The sequence below is a fragment of the Triticum aestivum genome, chromosome 4D, assembly GCF_018294505.1.
Source record: "Triticum aestivum cultivar Chinese Spring chromosome 4D, IWGSC CS RefSeq v2.1, whole genome shotgun sequence".
NCBI lineage: Eukaryota > Viridiplantae > Streptophyta > Magnoliopsida > Poales > Poaceae > Triticum > Triticum aestivum.
The window spans coordinates 30,038,375-30,059,838 of record NC_057805.1 but is presented as its reverse complement, the minus strand read 5'-3'; the positions used below and the strand labels follow the sequence as shown (position 1 = coordinate 30,059,838).

At 45.8% G+C, this 21,464-nt stretch overlaps 2 protein-coding genes, 1 long non-coding RNA gene and 1 pseudogene across 4 annotated transcripts; 1 reads left to right on the top strand and 3 right to left on the bottom strand.

Moving 5' to 3' along the window:
* Positions 1–3,879: 3,879 nt before the first annotated feature.
* LOC123095932 (uncharacterized) lies at positions 3,880–5,086 on the top strand. The gene is made up of 3 exons (XM_044517503.1): positions 3,880–4,262; positions 4,379–4,586; positions 4,758–5,086. Exons 1-3 carry the CDS (start codon positions 3,921–3,923, stop codon positions 5,084–5,086), a joined length of 879 nt encoding a protein of 292 aa, XP_044373438.1. The 5' UTR covers positions 3,880–3,920.
* On the bottom strand, positions 4,378–7,402 carry LOC123095933 (protein PHR1-LIKE 3). 2 transcript variants are annotated; one of them, XM_044517505.1, is made up of 5 exons: positions 6,892–7,402; positions 6,417–6,605; positions 6,216–6,301; positions 6,033–6,118; positions 4,378–5,894 (listed from the first exon to the last, which is right to left on the bottom strand). In XM_044517505.1, the coding sequence occupies exons 2-5, from the start codon at positions 6,580–6,582 to the stop codon at positions 5,729–5,731; spliced, it is 504 nt and encodes a 167-aa protein (XP_044373440.1). In that variant the 5' UTR covers positions 6,583–6,605; positions 6,892–7,402; the 3' UTR covers positions 4,378–5,728. The 2 variants fall into 2 exon arrangements, with proteins under 2 accessions (XP_044373440.1, XP_044373439.1); XM_044517504.1 differs by having other exon boundaries at positions 6,417–7,402.
* A 232-nt stretch (positions 7,403–7,634) lies between these two features.
* On the bottom strand, positions 7,635–12,242 carry LOC123095931 (chlorophyll(ide) b reductase NOL, chloroplastic-like; annotated as a pseudogene).
* Positions 12,243–19,552: 7,310 nt separating this feature from the next.
* LOC123099502 (uncharacterized) lies at positions 19,553–20,331 on the bottom strand. Its single transcript, XR_006448170.1, has 3 exons — positions 20,275–20,331; positions 19,757–20,103; positions 19,553–19,673 (listed from the first exon to the last, which is right to left on the bottom strand). It is a non-coding gene; the product is annotated as an uncharacterized lncRNA (long non-coding RNA).
* Positions 20,332–21,464: the final 1,133 nt, after the last annotated feature.

Here is a 21,464-nt window from a genome sequence, read left to right as displayed (position 1 = left end):
ATTTCAAGACATCGGGGCTAGCAAAGCCCCTCAGTCCGACTGCCCGGCTGCTCCTGCCGGCTCCCCGTCCGACTGCTCTGCCTGGCCGACTGCCGGCTGCCGACTGCACCAACTAGCCGGCTGCCGGCTTCAGCCCGACTCGACACCGACAAGACACCGACGAGACGGTCGTACCCGAGCACTATTCACGTGTCACCCCAGCCATCATGTATAGTGTCACTTGTCCCCTGACACTATTTATGAAGTGACCCAGGGGACAAGCATGACACCCCATCATACCCCCTTGTCCATGCCACTACATAGCTTAGGAAGTAAGCTAGCCATGCCTATATAAAGGCACACATCCATCCATCCAAGAGGATGGACTCACTCTCACACTCACGCATGAGCACCCACATGCTACGGCCATGAGCATGGCCGGCCACTAACATGCCACATACGAGGCATATACGAGGCCAGATGCCAGATGCCTATGGCACTGACCTCAGATACAGCTCCAGGAGCATCCTGTACCAGATATACTACAGATACTCAGACATGCAGGAGTAGGGGTATTATCTCTCCGGAGAGCCCCGAACCTGGGTAAACTAGCGCGTGCTACTCGCATGCCCGCTCCCGGTCCTATCAGCAGCAGTCTTACCCTCACACTAAGCCCTTATGGCATCTGTCGCCTCACCCCCCCCCCCCCCCCCCCCCCTTGAGAATACCACGACAGATGGTCTACGAGCTTTGATTTGTGTTTTTTTTAGGGAGGCCATTCGTCAAATGCGGAATAGAAGAAGCCTCGAATGGGTAGTAGAAAAGGTGGAGGCAAAGCTTTACCCGTTTTACATGAATATAAAGGTTTATCTAATTTTGACGTCAGTTATTAACATTATACTAAGAGTATGCCTTAACATCTTCCTCTCTCTCATAATTGTAGTGTGTTTGATATGATGATGGAAAGCACAAGGACGTGTGCATGATGATAGTTCAAAGGGAGGAAGGATGACAACAGAGAGGTAAGTAATACAATAGTGTTACTTACCTTAACAAGCCAAGCCAATTATTCGATTTTAATACACCTTTTGCAGATATTCAATTTTATTAACATGATAATAAGAGTATGCCTTAACATCTTCCTCACTGTTGTGTGCTTGATATGATGATGGAAATCACAAGGGCGTGTGCATGATGATATTTCAAAAAGGGCGGAAGGATGAATGTATAGGTGACATTGGCGAGACAGACGAAACTCACACACAAATGTGATAAGTGGCAAATACATAATTTTTCTATCCCGTTGCAACGCACGGGCTCTTTTGCTAGTTAATAATAAAGCACGGATTGACTCCGTGGGTTCACCGTCACAATACGCTTCTTTTCCTGAATTTACGCTTTCCATGAATTTTGTAATTTTGTCCGTTTGCATACAATCCACGTTTTCTTCGTCGGTTGGTCCGGTCCGTCGCAAACCTTCCTACGTCAAGTGCTTAGGCCACATCGGCACATTGGGCCTCAGCTTCAATGTTGAGCACTGCCACCAATTGAGACAAGTCATGTTTACATGTAAACGTAGAGAGGATATGTTTACATAGCGATCATGCTTCCCAAAAAGAAGGAATTAAGGGAGAAGAGGAGCTATATATACGGAGGAATTAAAAAGGAGAATTAAATCGGGCGCTCATATATGGACGGAATGAGAGGGAAAATTATGGGGAGAGAAATGGTTTGGTGAAATTAATGGGAGAGAGACCAGATCAAATCACAGCAATCCCGAATTATGGGAGAAAGACCCCAATTAAATCTAGCTCATATATGGAATGGAGGAATTAATTAAAGGCGGATTGATGGATTTAATGGAGGCCGATTATTAATTAAAGAGACCGATTAAATCGGCATTCATGCACAATGCCTGGAATGGGTCCAAAATGTGCCAATATTCCACATGTTTTTTTAAATTACAATATTCCACAAGTTGAACAGAGAAAGATACTACAAGTGGCACGCAGGCCAAGATATCGGTTGTGATCTAGAAAAGTAGGCATGATAAACAGTGTACACATGTTTAATAAAAGAAAAAGGAAAATAGATAATGGAAGATGAATATATTGAAAGTTTTTCGCAAAAAAGGAAATATACTTACTCCTTATATGCGACAATAGTTGTGTAGCAAATGGTTTAAGGCGTGACTGGTACGCAATTACTCCGAATATTAATGTTTTCTCTTTTTGTTGGATGTTGCTTATCTCCTTTGATTACTAAGCCTTTTAATATCTTTGATTTTTTACTTCCTGTTTGACGTCTCTCTGGGCCTCTCGATCCCCCTTCATGGGCCTCAACTCATCGATTCGTTCAGTTGCGGCCCAGTCAAAAAATATACAGTGGTGACGCGGATCGAACTCCCGCCGATCGGGTAGAAAACCATGCCGCCCTTAGTCCCACCTCGCTATATTATACCACATTACACCAATTTATATTTGTCTATGATTTGAAATTAATCAACCTCCTCAAGGAGTGGGTCCTAGCTGCCATCCCCTCCCCGCCCCACAAGATCGATCTGCTCCTCTCCCCGCAAGATCCGTCGCCGCCGGCCTTTCCCCACCACCCGCCACCCAACAACCCACCCAGAAAAAAACGCCAGCTTCCGTCACTTATTCCGGCGGCTCTCCCTCTCGGAGGGGGCTCATCTCGTGCTTGCACAACCTCAACTGCCGCCACGAGTATGGGCCTCTTCCCCACGACGACGATTTGCGCCAAGCCACGCGCAAGCTCATCGTCGGTCTCTACGACGAGGTGCTCCGGCTGCCCTGCAAGGCCATGCCCGACCTTTACGGCCTCCCGGTTTTGACCCCTGGCACGAGGTTGCATGCAGGTCCGCCCACAGTCTCATGGCTTTCCTTGTGGCATACTTCGGATGCATCAACGAGGCACAGGCCTTCCTCTACCTCTACAGGGCCGGCGCCAATCTCCTCCTCGCCGTCATGCTCGTCCAGCACGACCTCTACCATACCAAGGAGGAGGCACTGGACCCTGAATCCGACAGGACCAAGGCCGCCCTCGAGTGGGCGGCCACCAGCGCAGGCCACTGTTCGCCCGCCACCTTTGCTCAGGTCATGGCAATCCGGCTCAAACAGGGCGACCTCGACCTCTTCAACAAGCATCTGTTTTCGGCCAATGACCCTCTCACGGCTGAGGATGCCCGGGAAATCCACCGTGGGTTGCACATGATGATGACCCCGATGTGTGTTGCCGACATTAGCAACACCAAAGATGGGCTGGTTGTCCATGTCCGTCACAACCTCGACGACAGCGCTATCTGGTCCGAGACAAAGCCCCTTGTCTCTTCTAGTGCAGCAGCTGACACCAGGATCACCTCCACCACCTTCCGCTGCGATGGGACCGCCATCACGTCTCTGCAGTCCGGACTGCCTAGCAAGCTGCAAGATTGCCTGACGATAGCAGATTTCCAGAAACACATTCTCATCGCCTCGTGCGGTGGCGACAACTGCGATTACCTACGGTCTCTCAAGATGTACCTCTATGGCATGATTCACAACCTGTACGTCCAGGCCTTCAAGATGCTGCACGCACCCTCGGGCTCCATCATGCGCAGCATCCTCATGGCCGGCCATTGCTATGGCCCCTGTGACCCTCTCTCCAACATCATCATTAACTCAGTCTGGCATGAGACGTGTGGCTCCATTCTCCCGGCTTCTGACCGCATGATGTTGAAAGAGTACAATGACATCCTGGACCCCCTATCTCTGCTCCGCCTAGTTGTTCGTTCCCTCGAGGGGCTTGCAAACCTTGCCTTGTCCGTCGACCCCCAATCCTCAATTGCTCGTGCTCTGGAGAAACTCTGCAGTGCAAGATGCGACCTTGTTGACATGTTATCGTCTGCACCAAAGATTGATGAAATCCCCTTCCACGAGGCGGCCATGGCTGCTAGACAGCCGCTGCCCCTTCAGCTAGGTGAATTTCACCGGATGCTGCTGCTCGATCCCGAAGGCCGAAAACTCCTGGTCTCACATATAACCAAGGCGCAAACCAGCGGTGTTGTGTTGTTCTATGATAAAATCAGAGAAGATGTTGTTGCGCTGTGGCGTGATTACAAAACAGCACCCTGGTATCAACCCCCCGTGCAAGCTCCTGCTCCTGAACTTAGTGTAGAGGCCTTGAGGCGGGTATCAAGCGTGAGATCACAGTATGAGCATTGGAGGAGCTGGCTGCGTTCAAAGATTGAACAGGTGCTCAAGGATTACACGGACCATCATTTTTTGGTAGGCATTGGACTTCCTCTGTTTTCAATCATTAGCTGCTACTTACGTACGTATATTAGCTTTAACTTGATTTGACCAACAAACACTCTTGCTTCTTAATTTCTTGCTTGCTGTAGGGACCAAAGTATGAACTTGATTTTATAATTGGTATGGATCAAAGACGGGAAGGCTGCGCCCCCTTCACTGATACGTGCTACCTAGTGAACTTCATGGCAACTTCTGATGAGAATGTTCCGAGGACCCTATTTTACGCCGAGTTGTGGTGCGTAACACGCAAGCCAAGGACAGCAGCATTCTGCTGCCCTCTGCCCTATGCATATGCGGGTAAGTCCATCTACTTCTCTACCGCGGCACGGCTGATTAGCAAGTGATAGCATTTGATTAGTACTTTGAGTCACGGCGATCTGCTTCTCACGATGCTTGAATGCACTACTCATCATAAATCTGAATTGGCTTATTATCATCTTACTGATCCGGGTTTTATTTTGTTAATAGGACGTTGCTACTATGACATGATTTGCGCAAGGAAGATTGTGTATCCAGATGACGCCAAGTACATCCGTGATGACGACATCACCCATAAGGGAACCCGCAGCGTGGATGGCATGCTAGAGATGGACCTCGTGCACTTCAGTTCCGAGTTGGATGTGGAGCTCGCGCGGAATTTGAACATGTCGGATTCACAGGATGAGCCGAATGAGCCCAGTTCAGATTCATGGGCGCCGGATGAGAGCAGTCCAGATTCAGATTCAGAGGATGAGTCTGTGTCTCGGGATGAGCGAGTCTTCTCTCCTCCGTGGCTACGGCTAGATAGGAGTGTGTGATGCTATCAGCTGTGAAGTGAGACCATATATGATGCTTCCTGCTGTGTGTGTTATGATGTCCTAATTAATTAGCGAGCATTCTGCCATTAGCAAGTGGATGACATTGCGCTGTGACATTCTGTACTGATGCACGTTTGGTTTCCATAAACTAGCTAGCTGCTACTACTGTTATGCGTCGCTGCCTTAATTTGTTCACTGCTTGGCCTTGTTAAATGCGCTATTCTTCAGTCGTTGGATTCACATTTCCCCCTTCTGTTGACATATATCCTTGTTTGGCGTTGTGGTGCTGGGATTTTGTTGGGCTGGGGGCTTTTTAGAGTGGGTGGCCAGCTGCAGCGCCGCGTCCACCGCCGGGATCAGGTGGCCGTGGTGCATCAGCGGGACGAACACGAAGTGCGGCGTCGTGGTGGCCTTGGCGGCAACGTCGTTAGAGCTTGCTCCCTGGCGTGGCACGCCATCCTACTACTAGAGCGTGACATCCTACTCCTAGAGCGCGACGGTGAGGCAACGACGGTGTGCCCTCGTGCTAAAAGATGGCCGGGTCTGGGGTTGGGTTGCCACAGATACAGATACCTGCAGGCGGCAGCCATACTATGATCCTAACCTTCCTGGCATGGTATGGCAAGTGTGTTCCCTCTACTGTTATATGGCCCTGAAATGTACTAAGACTGACCAGGTCTTGCCTTTGGATGATAGTATATGCTTGTCCACTGTCCAGGCCAGGCTATCAACGATGATGAGGAGTACCTCCATTTCAGTCAGATTCGTTGCTGCATCACTGTCCACCACTGTCTCGGTCTCAGATGTCCTACACACCAGAACAAGTTACAGAACTTATGAACAAGCTCAATAATCAATCAGTCAGTCAGTTCTAAAATACAAATAAATAAATAGAGAACACAAAGGCATGCAGATCCAACAATTCCATTGCATCAGAGAACCATACACATTATCTCCAGCCTTCCTTGGTGATGCAGTGCCTCGGACATCCCGAGGAGGTTCAGGTCCTAAATTGCACTTCTCCCTGTATCTCTGGCACACAAGAGCAAGCCAAGTGCGTTGAGACCCCGCACCGCAGAACGAAAACCCTCAAAGTATCTATGAAGAGCTGCAAGAGGGCAGGAGGTACCTGGAGGTGGCTTTTTATGTTCCAGATTGTGAGGCCTGTGACTCCCATAGCTTCCATTTTCTCCTTCACCGCAGTTGGCTTCACCTCTAAGGAGTTGCGACGGTTGAGTAGCACAGCATCAGTTTCATCGAGAAGTTTCAGATCCAAGTAACAGAGAATGAATTGTTTGACATCGTATGCTCAAAGTTCAAGAAACCAAACCATAGGGGCCTCCTTGATACTCTACAGCTTCCAGGAAGATCTTATGGAGATCATCGGTCCAGCGAAGTAAACTACTTGTCGGCTGCATTGCCCTGAGAAAGCAACAGACCGGTATGCTCGACATGTAAGAAGAGTCACTGTTATATGTCGGCTTGCCGTTGGACATCAGTCAGCAAATCAAGCTCACACCTGTCAAAGATCAAGGAAATCAGAAAGCTTGAGACACCTTTTAAAACCAAGGCAATGCAAACCAGCAAAACGACAATACAGCAGCTCGTGTAACTACAAGAGACAGAATCCATCAAAATTTGTTTATTTTTTAAATGTGCACATATGCCCATATAGATACAGAAAAATATTTTCAAATACAAATTGGAGATCAAGCAGGCAAATCAATGCTCTGGCCATCCTACATTAGAAAAAAGAATGCACAAAAATACCAAAAAAGAAACTAAAATCATTAACATGCGCATACCGGTATGTGCGAGGAAGCAAAAGGAACTGGGAATGTATGTCATATCTTTTAGTGAGAAGAGAGAGTGATAGTCTCCTTCTCTATCAAGCCAGTCATCCCTTTATACAGTTCTTGTAAGAGACTAGAGATACTGCACTATCTTTGTGTAGCCAGCCATATTCTATCACACTACATAACACGTCACAATTCACAGTTGGTTTGTATGGGTGGAATGATTTGCAGAGAAATAAAGCCTTCTGAATGGCAACAAAGCAACAAGAGTTGATGTTGCGATAGCACGAGCAGACTCTGCCAAATCCACGAATGGTGCACATCACATTAACTTATCAGGAATGTGACAGAGAAGTAAATAACCAGAATGATAATTTAGGTGCAGTAGTAAGTGTTGAGGTTGACTTATCAGGCAATCTGGATGTGTGAGATGTGATCAAAGTCCTACCCTATGCTGCCAAACACCAAGCAGCAAGGTAGCAGCATGAGTGCATGACCATGTCTTGTCATTGCAATGCCATCTGCATGCCTTTCAATGAAGAGGGAAAAAAAAGTTGTACAAACACAATAAATCTATCATAGGAGCTTAATTGCACGACGAACTTGTCCCAACAGATAAGTTAGGCAAGACTACACAAGCTATAGGAAGTAACAAGGAAAAATGGTTTTCAGCCTTAATGTGTAGGTGCATAGATGTATCATGGGCTCCTCTTGCATTGAAAATGCAACATGCAACTAGATCATAAGGTCCATAAATAATCCAGATGAACTGTAATTTGATGAGGTGTAATCAAATTACATGTATTGTATATATGAGGAGTACATTGCTGTGTTCTCAAGATGCCCTCAGTGATACATCCTATTTTTACAGGAAAAGAATGGACTTCTAAAATATGATAACAAGAATATCCCTAGGTTTCTTCTGGGTTGGAAGATGGCAGTAAGAAAACTAATCCTCGGCAACATACTTGTTCCTACGAGCACCAAAAGCAATTCTCTGCAAATAAAATCAGGAAGAATGATTATTACAGTAAATTTGACATTGGTTGGGGATGTCCAAGATTAATAAAAGACCCTCCCCAGGTTTCAGAGAGTTCTTACTGAAAATATTCTGGAGTAGGCTTTCAAGCCTGTGAGAAAGCGAATGTAAGTCGGCTTCATGGATTGCTTGGTAGGGATTTCTCTGATGTTTGGAACAAGGTAATCCGCAACCTGTTTTAATAGTCAACATTGATTATTATATTACCATATTACCAAACAGATAATATGATTAAAAAGTGTACATAAATAACATTAAAGGCAGGTATGCTGAATCATTAACAGATATCCATCGCAAATGAACCTAGAGGCTACCGGTCATTCGCTGTACAAAGAAAACGTGCCTGTCATGGATAGACTGTAAGATTTTTAAGCAAAGTTATAAGCTTCGAAAGCTAACTTTGTCAGTTTATATTAGATCAACTATTTATTTTTTGTTCAGAACTTCAGATCGACACATTTGATAACACATGTCTGCCTTGCGACATCATATGAAGAACTTCAAGTTGCCATTTTTTTAACTTTGTTAAAGCAAGCACAAAAGGTTAACAGCCCTTCGACAATGACCAAATCACAAATTTTAGGAACGTATAAACAAGTCTGGAGACCACGTTCAAGCTAAGTGGTCGGACGGTTCTACACGCCAAATGGACACAGGCCTAAAGCAGCTAAAAATTATTACTACTGCTGCCAAACATAAGCTTTAGAGTTTAGAAGAAGAGTCAACATTGTTCTGGAGGAAAAGGACCAATGGCCCTGTAAAAGAAGGAACAATGGCATAGCTCTCACCACATCAGGAGTTTCAGCTAATATATTGATGAAAAACTTTGCCTGCCATCAGTAAAATTTACAATTTAGTAACCATGAATTATCTTATCAACAATGGCAAAAAGAAAAAGAATGTCAGAGATTGTGCTTATCCCTTACTTGCTTTGCGGTAGCACCAGACATAAGAAGATCAGTCGTAACCATGCCAGGCTGCACAAATTAGTTATGTACTTACTGTTAGTGTGTGACTATCCTTTTCAGAGTTATAAACAGAACTTAGAAACAAAAGGCGATCATTTACTTATACGGATATTCCATGGACCAATGCTTAGAACCTTACACAAACTAGTTAGTTAAACCACACCAACTTCTAATTATCTTTATGCGAGAGAATAGTTAGGAACTCTAAAATATAAAAGATAACTAAAGAAAGGGTGGAGCTGTATACCGATAAATTATGCACCACGACATCATTCACTTCATTCATCTGCAACTCAGCCTGCAATAAGAATCATGTTATCTTCTCCACACAGTTTCTAATAAAGCTGCAAAGCTGTGACCTGCACCAGTATACTGCCTTGATTTATTTTGCTTGTTTGCACTTTCTGTCTTCTCTTTTGGGTTCTCACAGTTTTTGTGGGGTTTCATCTCTAGCCTGCCCCAATGTGCTTGGGACAAAAGGCTCTGTTGTTTTTCTGGAAATAAATGTAAACTTAATAAAAATTTGTGCCACTGAGCCAAGTTCAAGCACATAGCAATAAATCGCCTATTATTTTCTCTATGGATGATTACAGCTTTACGATGTCCCAAATATGAGTTTGAGGGAGCAACTACTTGGGAATTTAACATGACTCTAAATATTGATAAAACAGTAGTTATCTCATTGTACTGTTGAATGTTTGTGCTTCGGGTCTATCGACAATTTCATGAGGTTACAATACAGCAAAGAGTTCGTTATTTCAAAATGCTTCATTGGAACTGCTCAAACAGAAACTAATCATTTCAGGTTAAATCGTCACACATGTTACCTTTACCTGTAGAGACTTTGTAAGGTGCACCACACTTCTCTTCGTTGCACCATAAGCTGCAAACCTGGTGATTATAATAATGATTACCTAGAATTCAAGACTAATACTCCCTCCGTAGACAAATATAAGAGCATTTACATCACTAGTTTAGTCATCTAAACGCTCTTATATTTCTTTACAGAGGGAGTAGTTACCAAAAGATGATTGAGTTTGTCTCCTTAGTATTTCGTTTTGTGCACAACTTTCATTTAATACAAATAACTGATACTGCCATATGGCCATGCAAATTCAGTATGTCAAGTACAATGCACACATGTGGAGAAGAACGAAAGGAGATACTTATATCAGCGTCAAAAGAACAGGATATATCAAACTATGTTCAATTCCACAGATTCAAACTATATGAGCAGTTAAACGAAATCATGTGACAGCACACTCAGCTGAGTATCCAGAATTACTACATATGAGAACAAATGGAAATGGTACCTTGGGGTTGGCCTTCCATCATCAATGTTAAATATGTGACCACCTCGAGGTTGGTTCCACATCATATTTATTGCCTAAGATAGCAAGACGATGAGTGTTGGAATTCTTCAGCAGTCACCATGCTATACGACAAATATCTAATATTGAGTGGAAAGCAATACCTCACGACAACATAGCATCAATCCAAGAGTGTTAGTGGTGATCACCTCACTGTTAAATCAAAGAAAAAGTCAATGAACTATTGGCACTCGAAACTACGACTGAATGAAGGTGTGCATGTTCAAGCCTTGCCAATATAGAGATAAAGAATTACATTAGAGCCTCATCAGAGGTTTCCACCAATGGTTTGTAACTATATGCATTTGATCCGGCATTGTTGATCTGCATCAATAGAAATAACTCAGAAGAAATTCCAATTTCATTTTTATGACATAACAGAGCCCATCAATTTAATGCATGAACTTTAAACAGTTAAGGTAAGCTAACTATCAATTTCCAAGCACAACAATGTGGATTGCACAGCACAATTCATACATCAAACACCGAACTATCAAATATTTCAAATTAAGGGTAAGTATGCAGTGAGCATCAGTGTCATTTCATAGCGAGTGGTTGTCATAGTTGTACATAAAAAAGGAAGGAACAGGAATAAAAGTGCATGTGCAATGCAAGTGCTTGGTGAGGGAGGGGTGACTATGTACCCAAATATCAATATACTCCGGCTTGTCTCGCGCAAAATCCACAAGCGCCTTCTCTAACATCACAGACAGTCCCCTGTGATAGCACAAAAAGGCGACAACAGAGCATATGCAATCAAAAGTGTTGCGCTGTACTATTTTGACGATTTTTATGAATAAAACTTGAATGAAACTATAAGGACCAAGTAGCTCAGCAGTAGGTACCCACACATGTTGCTCTCCGAATTCCTTTTTCAGGTCATTGGCTACAGATTCTACCCTTTCAGCTGTAGAGGATAGAGTAGACTGCATGTCAAGGAAAGGCTAAGCTGGTATAAATCGGAACTTGCATGTGTCCATTCCATTCTTTCTGGAAGTGTATAATACTGAAACATCTAATTTGTTTGTCATTAAGAACAAATCATGAAAAGACTCTTTGAACAGATCAATGATCTAAAAGAGAGGTTCTGCGATAAGTATATATTATTACAATAAGTGCAGCAACTGTTAAACGTGGATCCATTTGACATGCGCCTTAAACATCAATTTGTTTTATGAAACGCCTAAAGAAAAGTCACAATTAAAAGCAGGTGTTTCTTTTTAACCTGATCTTGAGCATATTACAACATTATCACCAGCCTTGAGGAACTTCCTTGCCAGCGCGTATCCTATACCTGTTGAAGAACATGCATCCAAAGGTCACTAAGCAAGCAAGAGCTTACAGATGCTAATTGAAGCCAACCAATACAATTTCCACCAAGTGATGTATGCCTCTATCATCCTCTACAATCTACGCCACGATTGAATAGCAAATCAATCATTGTCCCCAGTTTCCAGCTCGACCCTCTATCCATTGATTGATTCGGCAAAAATCTTGTTCAGAGAAACAAAAATCGGTGAAACGAACAAAGGCAGCACCTTTGGTGGAACCGGTGATGAGGACATTGTAAGGAGGCGCCATGGGCTCCCTCCGCGGCGGTCCGCCGGCACCGCCGGGAAGAGCCTCCGCCCGGAACCACCCCACCGATCCCCAGGGCCGGCCCCTCGCCGCCAGCCCGCGCTGCCACGGGCGGCCGGGGAAGAAGGCTGCGTCGGAGGGTGGTGCGCGGGACGGCGCCGGGCCCGCGCGGGCGGCGGCCCGGAGCGGGAGAGAGGCGGCGACGGTGGCCATCCGGGATTCCGGAGGAGACGGAGGAAGCGCCCGGACGAGCGAGCGAGCGGGCGGGCGACGCGTGTGCGCGCTGCGGTGCTCTGCTCGCCGAGATAACGAGCCGGGGAGAGAGTGGCGTGCCCGACGACGCGATGGCCCGCACGTCAGCGTCGGCGAGCGGTCCGTCGTCCCCAAACTCTCTGGTTCAGTTGTCGTCTTCCTCGTCTCCTTTTCATTCTCCGACGAACAAAGTTTTCAATTTTCTTTGATAAATCGGCCGACCACAACGCAGACGATGCTTATCAAAAAATCGGGTTAAAGTTGTGGAGTTTTAAGATCGACGAAACCATCATCACAGACCCTCGTTATCGATAAAAATGTCGCTGCTCACAGAAATAACAATCTGTATTAATGAAAACTCACGGCGTCAACTTTATGATTTTTTATACTTAATGGATGGTGATAAGTGATATTATCTGCCTAATCATTCAACTACTTGTTGGTTAATATCGGTTTGAAGTAGTACCGCTAGTTGGCATGAAGGGCTATGTAAAACTTTTGCCCACGCAAAAATCTAGTATAGAAAAAAAGCCTAAATTCTAATAAGTGCAACTGCACTGTTTGACAGCCGCGAGCGCACACCCACGACAGCCACGCGATTGAGATGTTAAAATTACATAAAAATGTCATTCCTACCGCTAAAAATAAAAGACACATAAGTTATTCCTTCATGAAACGAGTCTCGTAAAACCTTTTACTCGTATATGAGTGCAACACTAGATTATATTTAATTTTAGGAAGAAGTATATTTTTCGTCCCTTAACTCTTTCAAAAGTATAGAAATTGTTTTTCAACTTCAAAACCAGTAAAACTTAGTCCCACAATTTCTCAAATCAGATAATTTCAGTCTCTCAACTTTTCAAACCAGATAACTTCAGTCCCTCGTACTGTTTACGATGGTTTTCGTCTGATGTGGACATGATTTTGACTAAAAACTTGACACGTTGTTCAGGTTTGACTGCCATGTCACTGTCCACTTCAGCGCCACGTTGTTCGGGTTTGACTGCCATGTCAATGACCGTGACCAAGCCGCGTTCGCCGCCGTCTGTAGACTGTGGCGTCGCGTGTCGAGCACCACCAACACGGCTCAACCGCAACTCCCTGCACCAAGGGCACGAACGACACATTTTTATGGGCATAACTCATGATTCGCTTGCGTGTGTTACTCGCATGTTCTCGCCGGAAAGGGCTCAATATCATGTACGTACGTGCGTGTCTTGCCGGCGACCATCTAGCTAGATTTTCACGTGAGCATCCAAACTTCCAAAGCCAACTTTGCTGGTACATAAAGCTTGACCGCCATGGCGCCTGCTCTCCTGCCTGTGCTGGCCGCATGACCTGGACGGCGAGCATGGCAAAGGCCAGCACCCCGTGAGCCAGGCCACCATGGCCGAGCATGTATACCGCCAGACGTGTGACATGGTGCCATGTCTTTTAATCTACTGATCTCTTTTTGTCGTCGCTGAGCTAGGGTTTGGAATGTAGCTAGTAAGGGCATGTACAATGGTCCTATCTTAAGCATGTCACGTATGATAAATAATGAGGTGGGGAAGAGAGAAATCATAAGGAAAGGCTTGTCTTCTCTTATTTAAGAGAGACAAGAGATGATCTCTTAGCACAATGTCTCACCAGTTTTTAGGAATAACTAGTTATTGAAGATAAGGCTAAGAATGCAAAGGTTTTCTCCAGGCTAGACTTTTCGGAAACAGCCACGGCCCTCAAGAAATGGAGCGGGGATATGAGAAAGAAGGCTAGCTTGGCCACTGACATTGCAAATGAGGTGATATTCCAACTGGACCTGGCAATGAAGCATAGAGAGCTCACTGCTAAGGAGTGGGCCCTTAGGAGGAACCTTAAGTCCAAACTTCTGGCAATCGCTGCCTTAGAACGGATCAGATGGAAACAGAGATCCAGGCTAACCACCATCAGATCGGGTGATGCTAGTACAAAATTCTTCCACCTAAGGGCTAATGGCAGACGCCGGAAAAATCATATTGCCACTCTTATTGGGCAGCACGACGAGACTTCTGACCACAAGGAGAAGGAAAATATTCTACTAGACCACTTCAAGAACCTCATTGGCAAAGCTCCACCCAATGTTTCGCATCTGAATTGGGACTTCCTAGGCATTCAGCGGGCTGAGCTGCAACACTTGGATCAGGCCTTCACTGAAGAAGAGATCAATGCTGTTGTTTTTTATGGGCATGCTGAGAAGTCACCTGGACCCGACGGGTTCACTGGGGCTTTCTATAAGAGGTTTTGGCTACTAATCAAAGATGACTTGATCGAGGTTTTCAAGAGCCTTTTTCCTTCTAAAGGGGAACCAATGGAAGATTCTTAACTCTGCCAACCTGGTGCTGATACCCAAGAAAGAGGGAGCGACAACACCTTCTGATTATAGACCGATCAGCTTGATGCATAGTGTTGCTAAAATCATCTGTAAGGTGCTTGCTAATCGGCTGGGGCCTGAGCTACACAAACTCATTTCGGTCACCCAAAGCGCTTTCATTCGAGGCAGATCCATCCGAGATAACTTTCTCTATGTCAAGAATGTAATCAAAGATGCCCACCAAAAGAAGAAGAAGCTGCTATTCCTCAAGCTTGACTTCGCAAAGGCATTTGACTCGATTGGTTGGGGATACTTGTTGCAAGTTTTGGAACAATATGGGTTTGGGCAAAAATGGAGGGACATGATCTGTATGTTGCTGGCCTCGGCCACTTCTAGGGTGCTGCTCAATGGAGCTGCTGGCTTGCCTTTTCAGCACCGACGAGGATTCCGGCAAGGAGACCTCCTGTCACCGATGCTATTCATCCTAGCCCTGGACCCCCTCCAAAGAATTTTGAACAGAGCCACACAGTTGGAGATCCTCTCCCCCCCTGTCGACGCCCTCTGCTAGGCTAGGGCAAGTTTCTATGCTGCTGATGCTGCTCTTTTCATTCAACCATCTAGTTTGGACATTCAAGTCGTGCTACAAATTTTGGAATTCTTTGGTGACGTGTTCGGGCTCAAGATCAACCAAGGAAAGTGTGTGGCTTATCCTGTCCGGTGCGAAGGGATTGACATCGCCTCTCTCCTGGAGGGTTTTGGAGGAACTCTTGGGGCCTTACCGTGTCGCTACCTTGGACTGCCGCTCTCACTTAAAAAGCCGAGAAGGGTTGAGGTACAGCCACTTCTGGATAAGATTGCCGGATGCCTACGACCGTGGAAAGGAAGGTTCTTCACCAGACCTGGCCGACTACTCCTTGTTAATTCGGTCCTCACCTCTACGCTTACGTTCTACCTCACTGCGTTTGCACTAGATAAATGGGCTGAGAGGCAAATTGATAAACTGCGAAGAAAATTCCTTTGGAATGTTGAGGATGAGGCTTATGGTGGGAAATGCTTGGTTAACTGGAAGCGCATTTGTGCTCCAAAATCGGTGGGGGGCCTTGGTATCAAAGAAATCGCTGCATACAGCAGAGCCCTTCGTCTGCGGTGGCCTTGGTATGAGTGGGACTGTGTCGATCGCCCTTGGAAAGGCACCCCAACCCCTTGTGACCACACTGATCGTCAGTTATTTGCTGCATGCACTAGCATTCAACTGGGGGATGGTAGGAAAGCGCGTTTCTGGTCGGATAGATGGCTGAATGGAATGGCTCCGATGGATATTGCCCCTACTCTGTACAAGTTGTCTCGTAGAAAGCTTGTGTCTGTACGGGACGGTGAAAGAACATGCGGTGCCCCCATGTTTGGTTTTGGTAATTGATGACAATCTCTATGGACTAATGGTTGCCTTGAGTTATATTTGAAGGATTTGTCCATAGGCATTTCTTGAAGTTCATGTGTTGGTTTCAAGGAGTTTATGTGGTGACCAAGGTGTTATTAAGGAATTATCCAAAGATTGGTCATGTGAGAGTTGAGCTTATTGCAAGCATGTCTTGGAGAAGAAGATTGTGTGATCATTCATGTATATCTTCAAGACATCATCCAAATGAAGAGAGTTGAAAAGATTCAAGGTTGATCAAGACTAAGTCAAGAGTGAATCAACTTGATCAACTCACAAAGCGTAGAAGATGTACCGAGAGGGATCAAGCGATCCCATGGTGTGGTAAGCATTGTCAATTACGCTTTGTGTACTAACCCATGATCTTTGTGAGAGTTCTTTGTGGGGTTAGGTTGCGGTGTGCAAGTTCAAGTGAAGCATCATTAAGAGATCAAATGCTTGAAGCTTGCCGTCCATTGTGGTGACAATGGACTTGTAAAGATGTTGCGGTGTGCAAGTTCAAGTGAAGCATCATGAAGAGATCAAATGCTTGAAGCTTGCCGTCCATTGTGGTGACAATGGACTTGTGAAGATGTGCGGAAGAGTGGCTCACCCATAGTGGAGTATGGGGGAGCAATCAACTAGTCTTCATCGAGCCAACGCAACCAAGAAAGGTGGTCCAACTTGAGGGAGTCAAGATCGTCATCATCTAGCTCAAGTGGACCATGTGCAAGGCAAAGGTTTGCCCTTGATAGGTTTTCTATTTTACCGGTCTCATGATGGTAGTTGGGAGACCGGGTTATAGGATCGATTGCCGTACTATCAAGGGGGGCTCTCGATGAGTAGCTTGATCGTATAATTCGTAGAGAGCTCAAACCATTGCATCCTTGCATCATCTTTCTTGGTTCTTGTTTGGTTTTTCTCTTTGTGAGTTTTGGAGCTTATGGTCATCTTGATGACAAGCTCGAGTTCATCGAAAGCGGAGTTCACTCGCATCTTCTATGATGTTTTCGATGTTGGAAGGTTATGCCGGTTCTTTTCGGTTGGAGGTTTCACTCCTCTATTTTGTTGGCATACCTTCCCTGCCTCTTCTTACTATAACCAGTCGTTGTTTTGATACTACTCGTCGTCTTGTATCCAACAAGCTTGAGTTTGCTCAATTCGGAGCTCATATGCAGAAGTTATGGCAGTTTTGGTTTCCCGTGGAGTATACTTGTTTTCGTGGTAGTGGCTTTAGGATGGTCCCAACGGTAGTACCGCGGTACCCAGCGGTAGTACCGCTTAGGGGTGACAAGCGGCAGTACCGCTTCGCAGCGGTAGTACCGCTGGTGGGTCCTCAGCAGTAGTACCGCTACGGTACCAGGCCCCTACCGCGTCGACTCGAGGGGTCATTTTTCGTGTCGGATTGTGCAGTACTTCGCAGCGGCAGTAGGGCGGCAGTACCGCTCACGAGCGGTAGTACCGCCCAACCACCGCGGCAGTACCGCTCGGGTCTGTCACTCTCCTGCCCTCTAGACTCCACGGTAGTACCGCCCGGGGGAGCGGTAGTACCGCTGTGATCAGCGGTAGTACCGCTGCCTCTTGCGGTAGTACCGCCCTCTGCGGGGCTGTTTTGGGGGTAACGGTTGGATTGTTCCCCGCCACTATATAAGGGGGTCTTCTTCCCCATTCTACCTTATCCTTTGAGCTCGTGTTCTTCCCCCATTGTTGACCTTCTTCGAGCTTGCTAACTCTCAATCCCTCCATGGATTCTTGCTAGTTTTTGAGGGAAAAGAGAGAGGAGATCTAGATCCACATTTCCACCAATAACTTTCTCCTCTATGTGAGGGGAACCCCTTGGATCTAGATCTTGGAGTTCTTGGTGTTCTCCTTCTTGTTCTTCCTCTCATTTTCCTCCCTAGCATTAGTTGCTTCGGTGGGATTTGAGAGAGAAGGACTTGGGCACTCCGTGTGCCCTTGCCATTGCATTTGGTGCATCGGTTTGAGTTCTCCACGGTGATACGTGGAAGTTACAAGTTGAGAAGCTTATTACTCTTGGGTGCTTGGTGCCCTTGAGCTTGTTCCTCTTGGGTGCTTGGGCGCCCTAGACGGCTGGTGGTGTTCGAAGCTCAATCATTGTGGTGTAAAGCTCCGGGCAAGCGTCGGGGTCTCCAATTAGGTTGTGGAGATCACCCCGAGCAATTTGACGGGTTCCGGTGACCGCCCCCAAGGGTTGCCAAAGTGTACGGGTTCGGTGACCGCCCCCAAGGGTTGCCATTTGTACGGGTTCGGTGACCGCCCTCAAGGGTCCCTTAGTGGAATCACGGCATCTTGCATTGTGCGAGGGCGTGAGGAGATTACGGTGGCCCTAGTGGCTTCTTGGGGAGCATTGTGCCTCCACACCGCTCCAAACGGAGATTAGCATCCGCAAGGGTGTGAACTTCGGGATACATCGTCGTCTTCGCGTGCCTCGGTTATCTCTTACCCGAGCCCTTTACTTATGCACTTTACCTTGTGATAGCCATATTGTTTCTTGTCATATATCTTGCTATCACCTAAGTAGTTTTTCTTGCTTAGCATAAGTTGTTGGTGCACATAGGTGAGCCTAGTTGTTGTAGGTTTTGTGCTTGACAAATTAACCGCTAGGTTTATTCCGCATTTGTTCAAGCCTCAACCGTAATTATTTTAAAGTGCCTATTCACCCCCCCCCCCTCTAGGCGACATTCAAGATCTTTCAGACGGCATGCATGATAATCAATGGATGGCTGGGCTGCAAAGGATCAATGACGCTCTGACTCTAGACTCCCTTCTGAACCTCTGGACGGCCCTACAGCAGGTCCTTCTCACTGATCGGGAGGACGAAATCTCTTGGATTCACTCCTCGAATGGAAGATACAGCGCCAAATCCGCTTACAATATACAGTTCATCACTCGAATTGCAATGCCGCAACTTGAACAGGTTTGGAAAATCAAGGCTGAGCCTAAGATCAGATTCTTCATTTTGGACCTTGCTCCAAAACAGGTTGTGGATTGCTGATCGCCTGGCGGCTCGAGGATGGCCACATAACGATCGCTACAGCACTTGTGATCAGCTTTCGGAGTCTGCGAGACACATCTTGATCGATTGCCCTTTTGCGATGGAGATTTGGCAATCCTTTCACTTTTCCCACCCTGATGTTGCTTCTGCTGCCCTTGCTGCCACTTCTATTAAATCCTGGTGGACGACTTCAATCAGATGCAAGATCTTGCATGACAATCTTCATGCATCTACCGTGGCGGCATACAGTGGCGAATCTAGAGAAAAACGGAGGGTGGGCTCAAAGTTTAAGCCGAGAAAAATCGAACGCTCTTTTGAAGAAAAAGCTGCTTATCTCCTAGTCCTTTTGTACAAATAAACTGAAACTTTCCCAGATTAATACTGGAAACACGTACTATATACTAGAATTTTTCTGGATTTTTTAGAAAATATCAAATTTTGAACCAAATTTTAAATCAGGTGACTAAAATGGGCATTATCTCCTAATCCTCTTGGCCAAATAAGCTCAAAATTTCCCAGCCTACTACTGGAAGCATGTAGTATTTACTGATTTTTTTTCTGGAATTTTGAAAGAAAAATGGTTTTACCAATTTATAGAGACAATATGTGCCAAACAGTGCTCAAATGGACATGATTCTCAAGACAAATACTAGTAGCATGATTGACCAACAGCAAAGTTTCATACAATCTGCACACCAATACATCAAGTACTAGAGAATCAACCAAAATAAGGCAAAGACAAGATACTGGTGTTGCTTCTTACTAACAATATTGTAGTTGTAGAACTCCTCCACACCAAAATGCAAGTGACAAACTGCAAGCCATCTGTCCAAATTGGCACAAATGTTAGTGATATGGTAAAGTAGCCTCAACTAACTATCGACACTAGTACTAAAACAGAGATATACCTCTAAGAAATAACATCATACTCAGGAGGCAAATGTCCTTTGCGATTTTTCTTGGATGAAATTCCAATATATATTGTGTTGGTGGTGCTGGTTGGTTTGTGCTCTCATCGGTTGGGGATTGGTTCTCTCATTTGAAGTGGGATTGGTGCTCTCATCAACCGAGGGATTAGTTCTCTCATCAACCGAGGGATTAGTGCTCTCATTTGTTGGATCATCAGGGATTATGTTCTCTATGAGGGTAGGCTGAACAATAACATTAATTGGGGCAACATTGGATTCAGGAATAATAGGAAGTGTATTTGAACTACTTGCAAACCAACTATGCAGAGTCCTCTTTCTCTTCATTTCTATAAAAAAAATTAACAAGGACATAAATTAGTTCATGAATTAATTGTTACTAGAACAGTAGAACCAGTACTGACTAGAACCAAACTACTGACTAGAATTAACTAAACTAGCAACTGCTATCAACTAAACTAAGAAGAATCAAACAGAGTCAGACAGAGACAACAAACAACCTATTTCGAACTGCTCTGGACTGGTGTCCGGCGTCCGGCGACCTGCAGAGAGCCCTGCAGAGAGGCGTCCGGCGTCCAGTGGGGAGTCGGCGGATCTGGCGACCTGCAGAGAGCCCTGGGCGTCGTGGGCGACGAGCTCCCCGGCAGGCGCAGCCCGGCTCCCCCCGTGGCCCCGTCCATCGTGCAGGCTCGGACGCTCGGCTGATGACGGCGTCCGGCGGGGAGGCGGCGCTCGGCGAGGACGCAGCAACGGCGAGGAGGCGGGAAGGCGGCGCCGGACTAGGAGGTGGCGTTTGGCGGCCGGCGGCTAGGTTATTGGGTGGCCGCTGCTTGTGCGCCTGATGTGCTTCGTGCGCGTCCGAGCGTGCGGGATGCTGGGTTAGTCACCGATTCTTAGATGGGCTGCCTGCTGGACCTTTTTTCTAGGATGGGCCTAAGAAATATTTTGAAGCCTAGTAGTAAAAAAAATTCCGCGAATTTGGAGGGTAGGCTCAAGCCTATCGAAGCCTACCTGGTGAACTCGCCACTGGCGGCATACATCGCTTGAAATCTTTGGAATGAGAGAAACAGAAGGGTTTTCCAACAAAAGACGGCATCCGCGCCGGGAGTACATAGGATGATTAGAGATGAGATTGGCCTCTTTGCTGGGGCTTGGGAGATTTAGTCGATCCTTTTCTCCGGGTCTGGTTGCCTCCTGGTAACCTGGCTCCTCTTTTTTTTTCAAACTCCGACCTTCTCGGTGTTAATATGTACAGTTTTTCCCTCTACTAAATAAAAAGGCAGAGCACCTGCCATTGCCCGTCAAAAAAGAAGATAAGGCTAAGAGATGACTCATTGTAGACATTTTTTTATCATCTCTAAATCACATGCAAGACTTAAGATAAGACTATCTTATCAACCATTGTATATACCAACTTGGTTATCGCCGTTACGCAGGCAAGATGTCGGGCATGTATGCTGAGCACCTTGCGGTCTCGTGACATGATGTAGATCCTGTTCATGGCCCTTGAAGCATTATTATTATTGTCATATAGCGGTCGGTTTCTTAGGTTTGTGAAAGATATATTATACTCCCTCCGTCTCAAAATTCTTATTTTTGATTTGTCTAGAAACGGGTGTATGAAATCACGTTTTAGTATTAGATTCTAGACAAATTTAAGACACAAATTTTGGGACAGAGGGAGTACTAC

Excerpts from the sequence above, each read along its gene's own strand:
- LOC123095932 (XM_044517503.1), top strand. The coding sequence starts at position 3,921 with ATGGCTGCTAGACAGCCGCTGCCCCTTCAGCTAGGTGAATTTCACCGG. Across the intron at positions 4,263-4,378 it reads ACACGGACCATCATTTTTTG|GGACCAAAGTATGAACTTGA; the intron begins GTAGGCATTGGA and ends TGCTTGCTGTAG. Across the intron at positions 4,587-4,757 it reads TCTGCCCTATGCATATGCGG|GACGTTGCTACTATGACATG; the intron begins GTAAGTCCATCT and ends TTTTGTTAATAG.
- LOC123095933 (XM_044517504.1), bottom strand. The coding sequence starts at position 6,582 with ATGTCCAACGGCAAGCCGACATATAACAGTGACTCTTCTTACATGTCG. Across the intron at positions 6,302-6,416 it reads GTATCAAGGAGGCCCCTATG|AGGTGAAGCCAACTGCGGTG; the intron begins GTTTGGTTTCTT and ends GCAACTCCTTAG. Across the intron at positions 6,119-6,215 it reads ACATAAAAAGCCACCTCCAG|AGATACAGGGAGAAGTGCAA; the intron begins GTACCTCCTGCC and ends CTTGTGTGCCAG.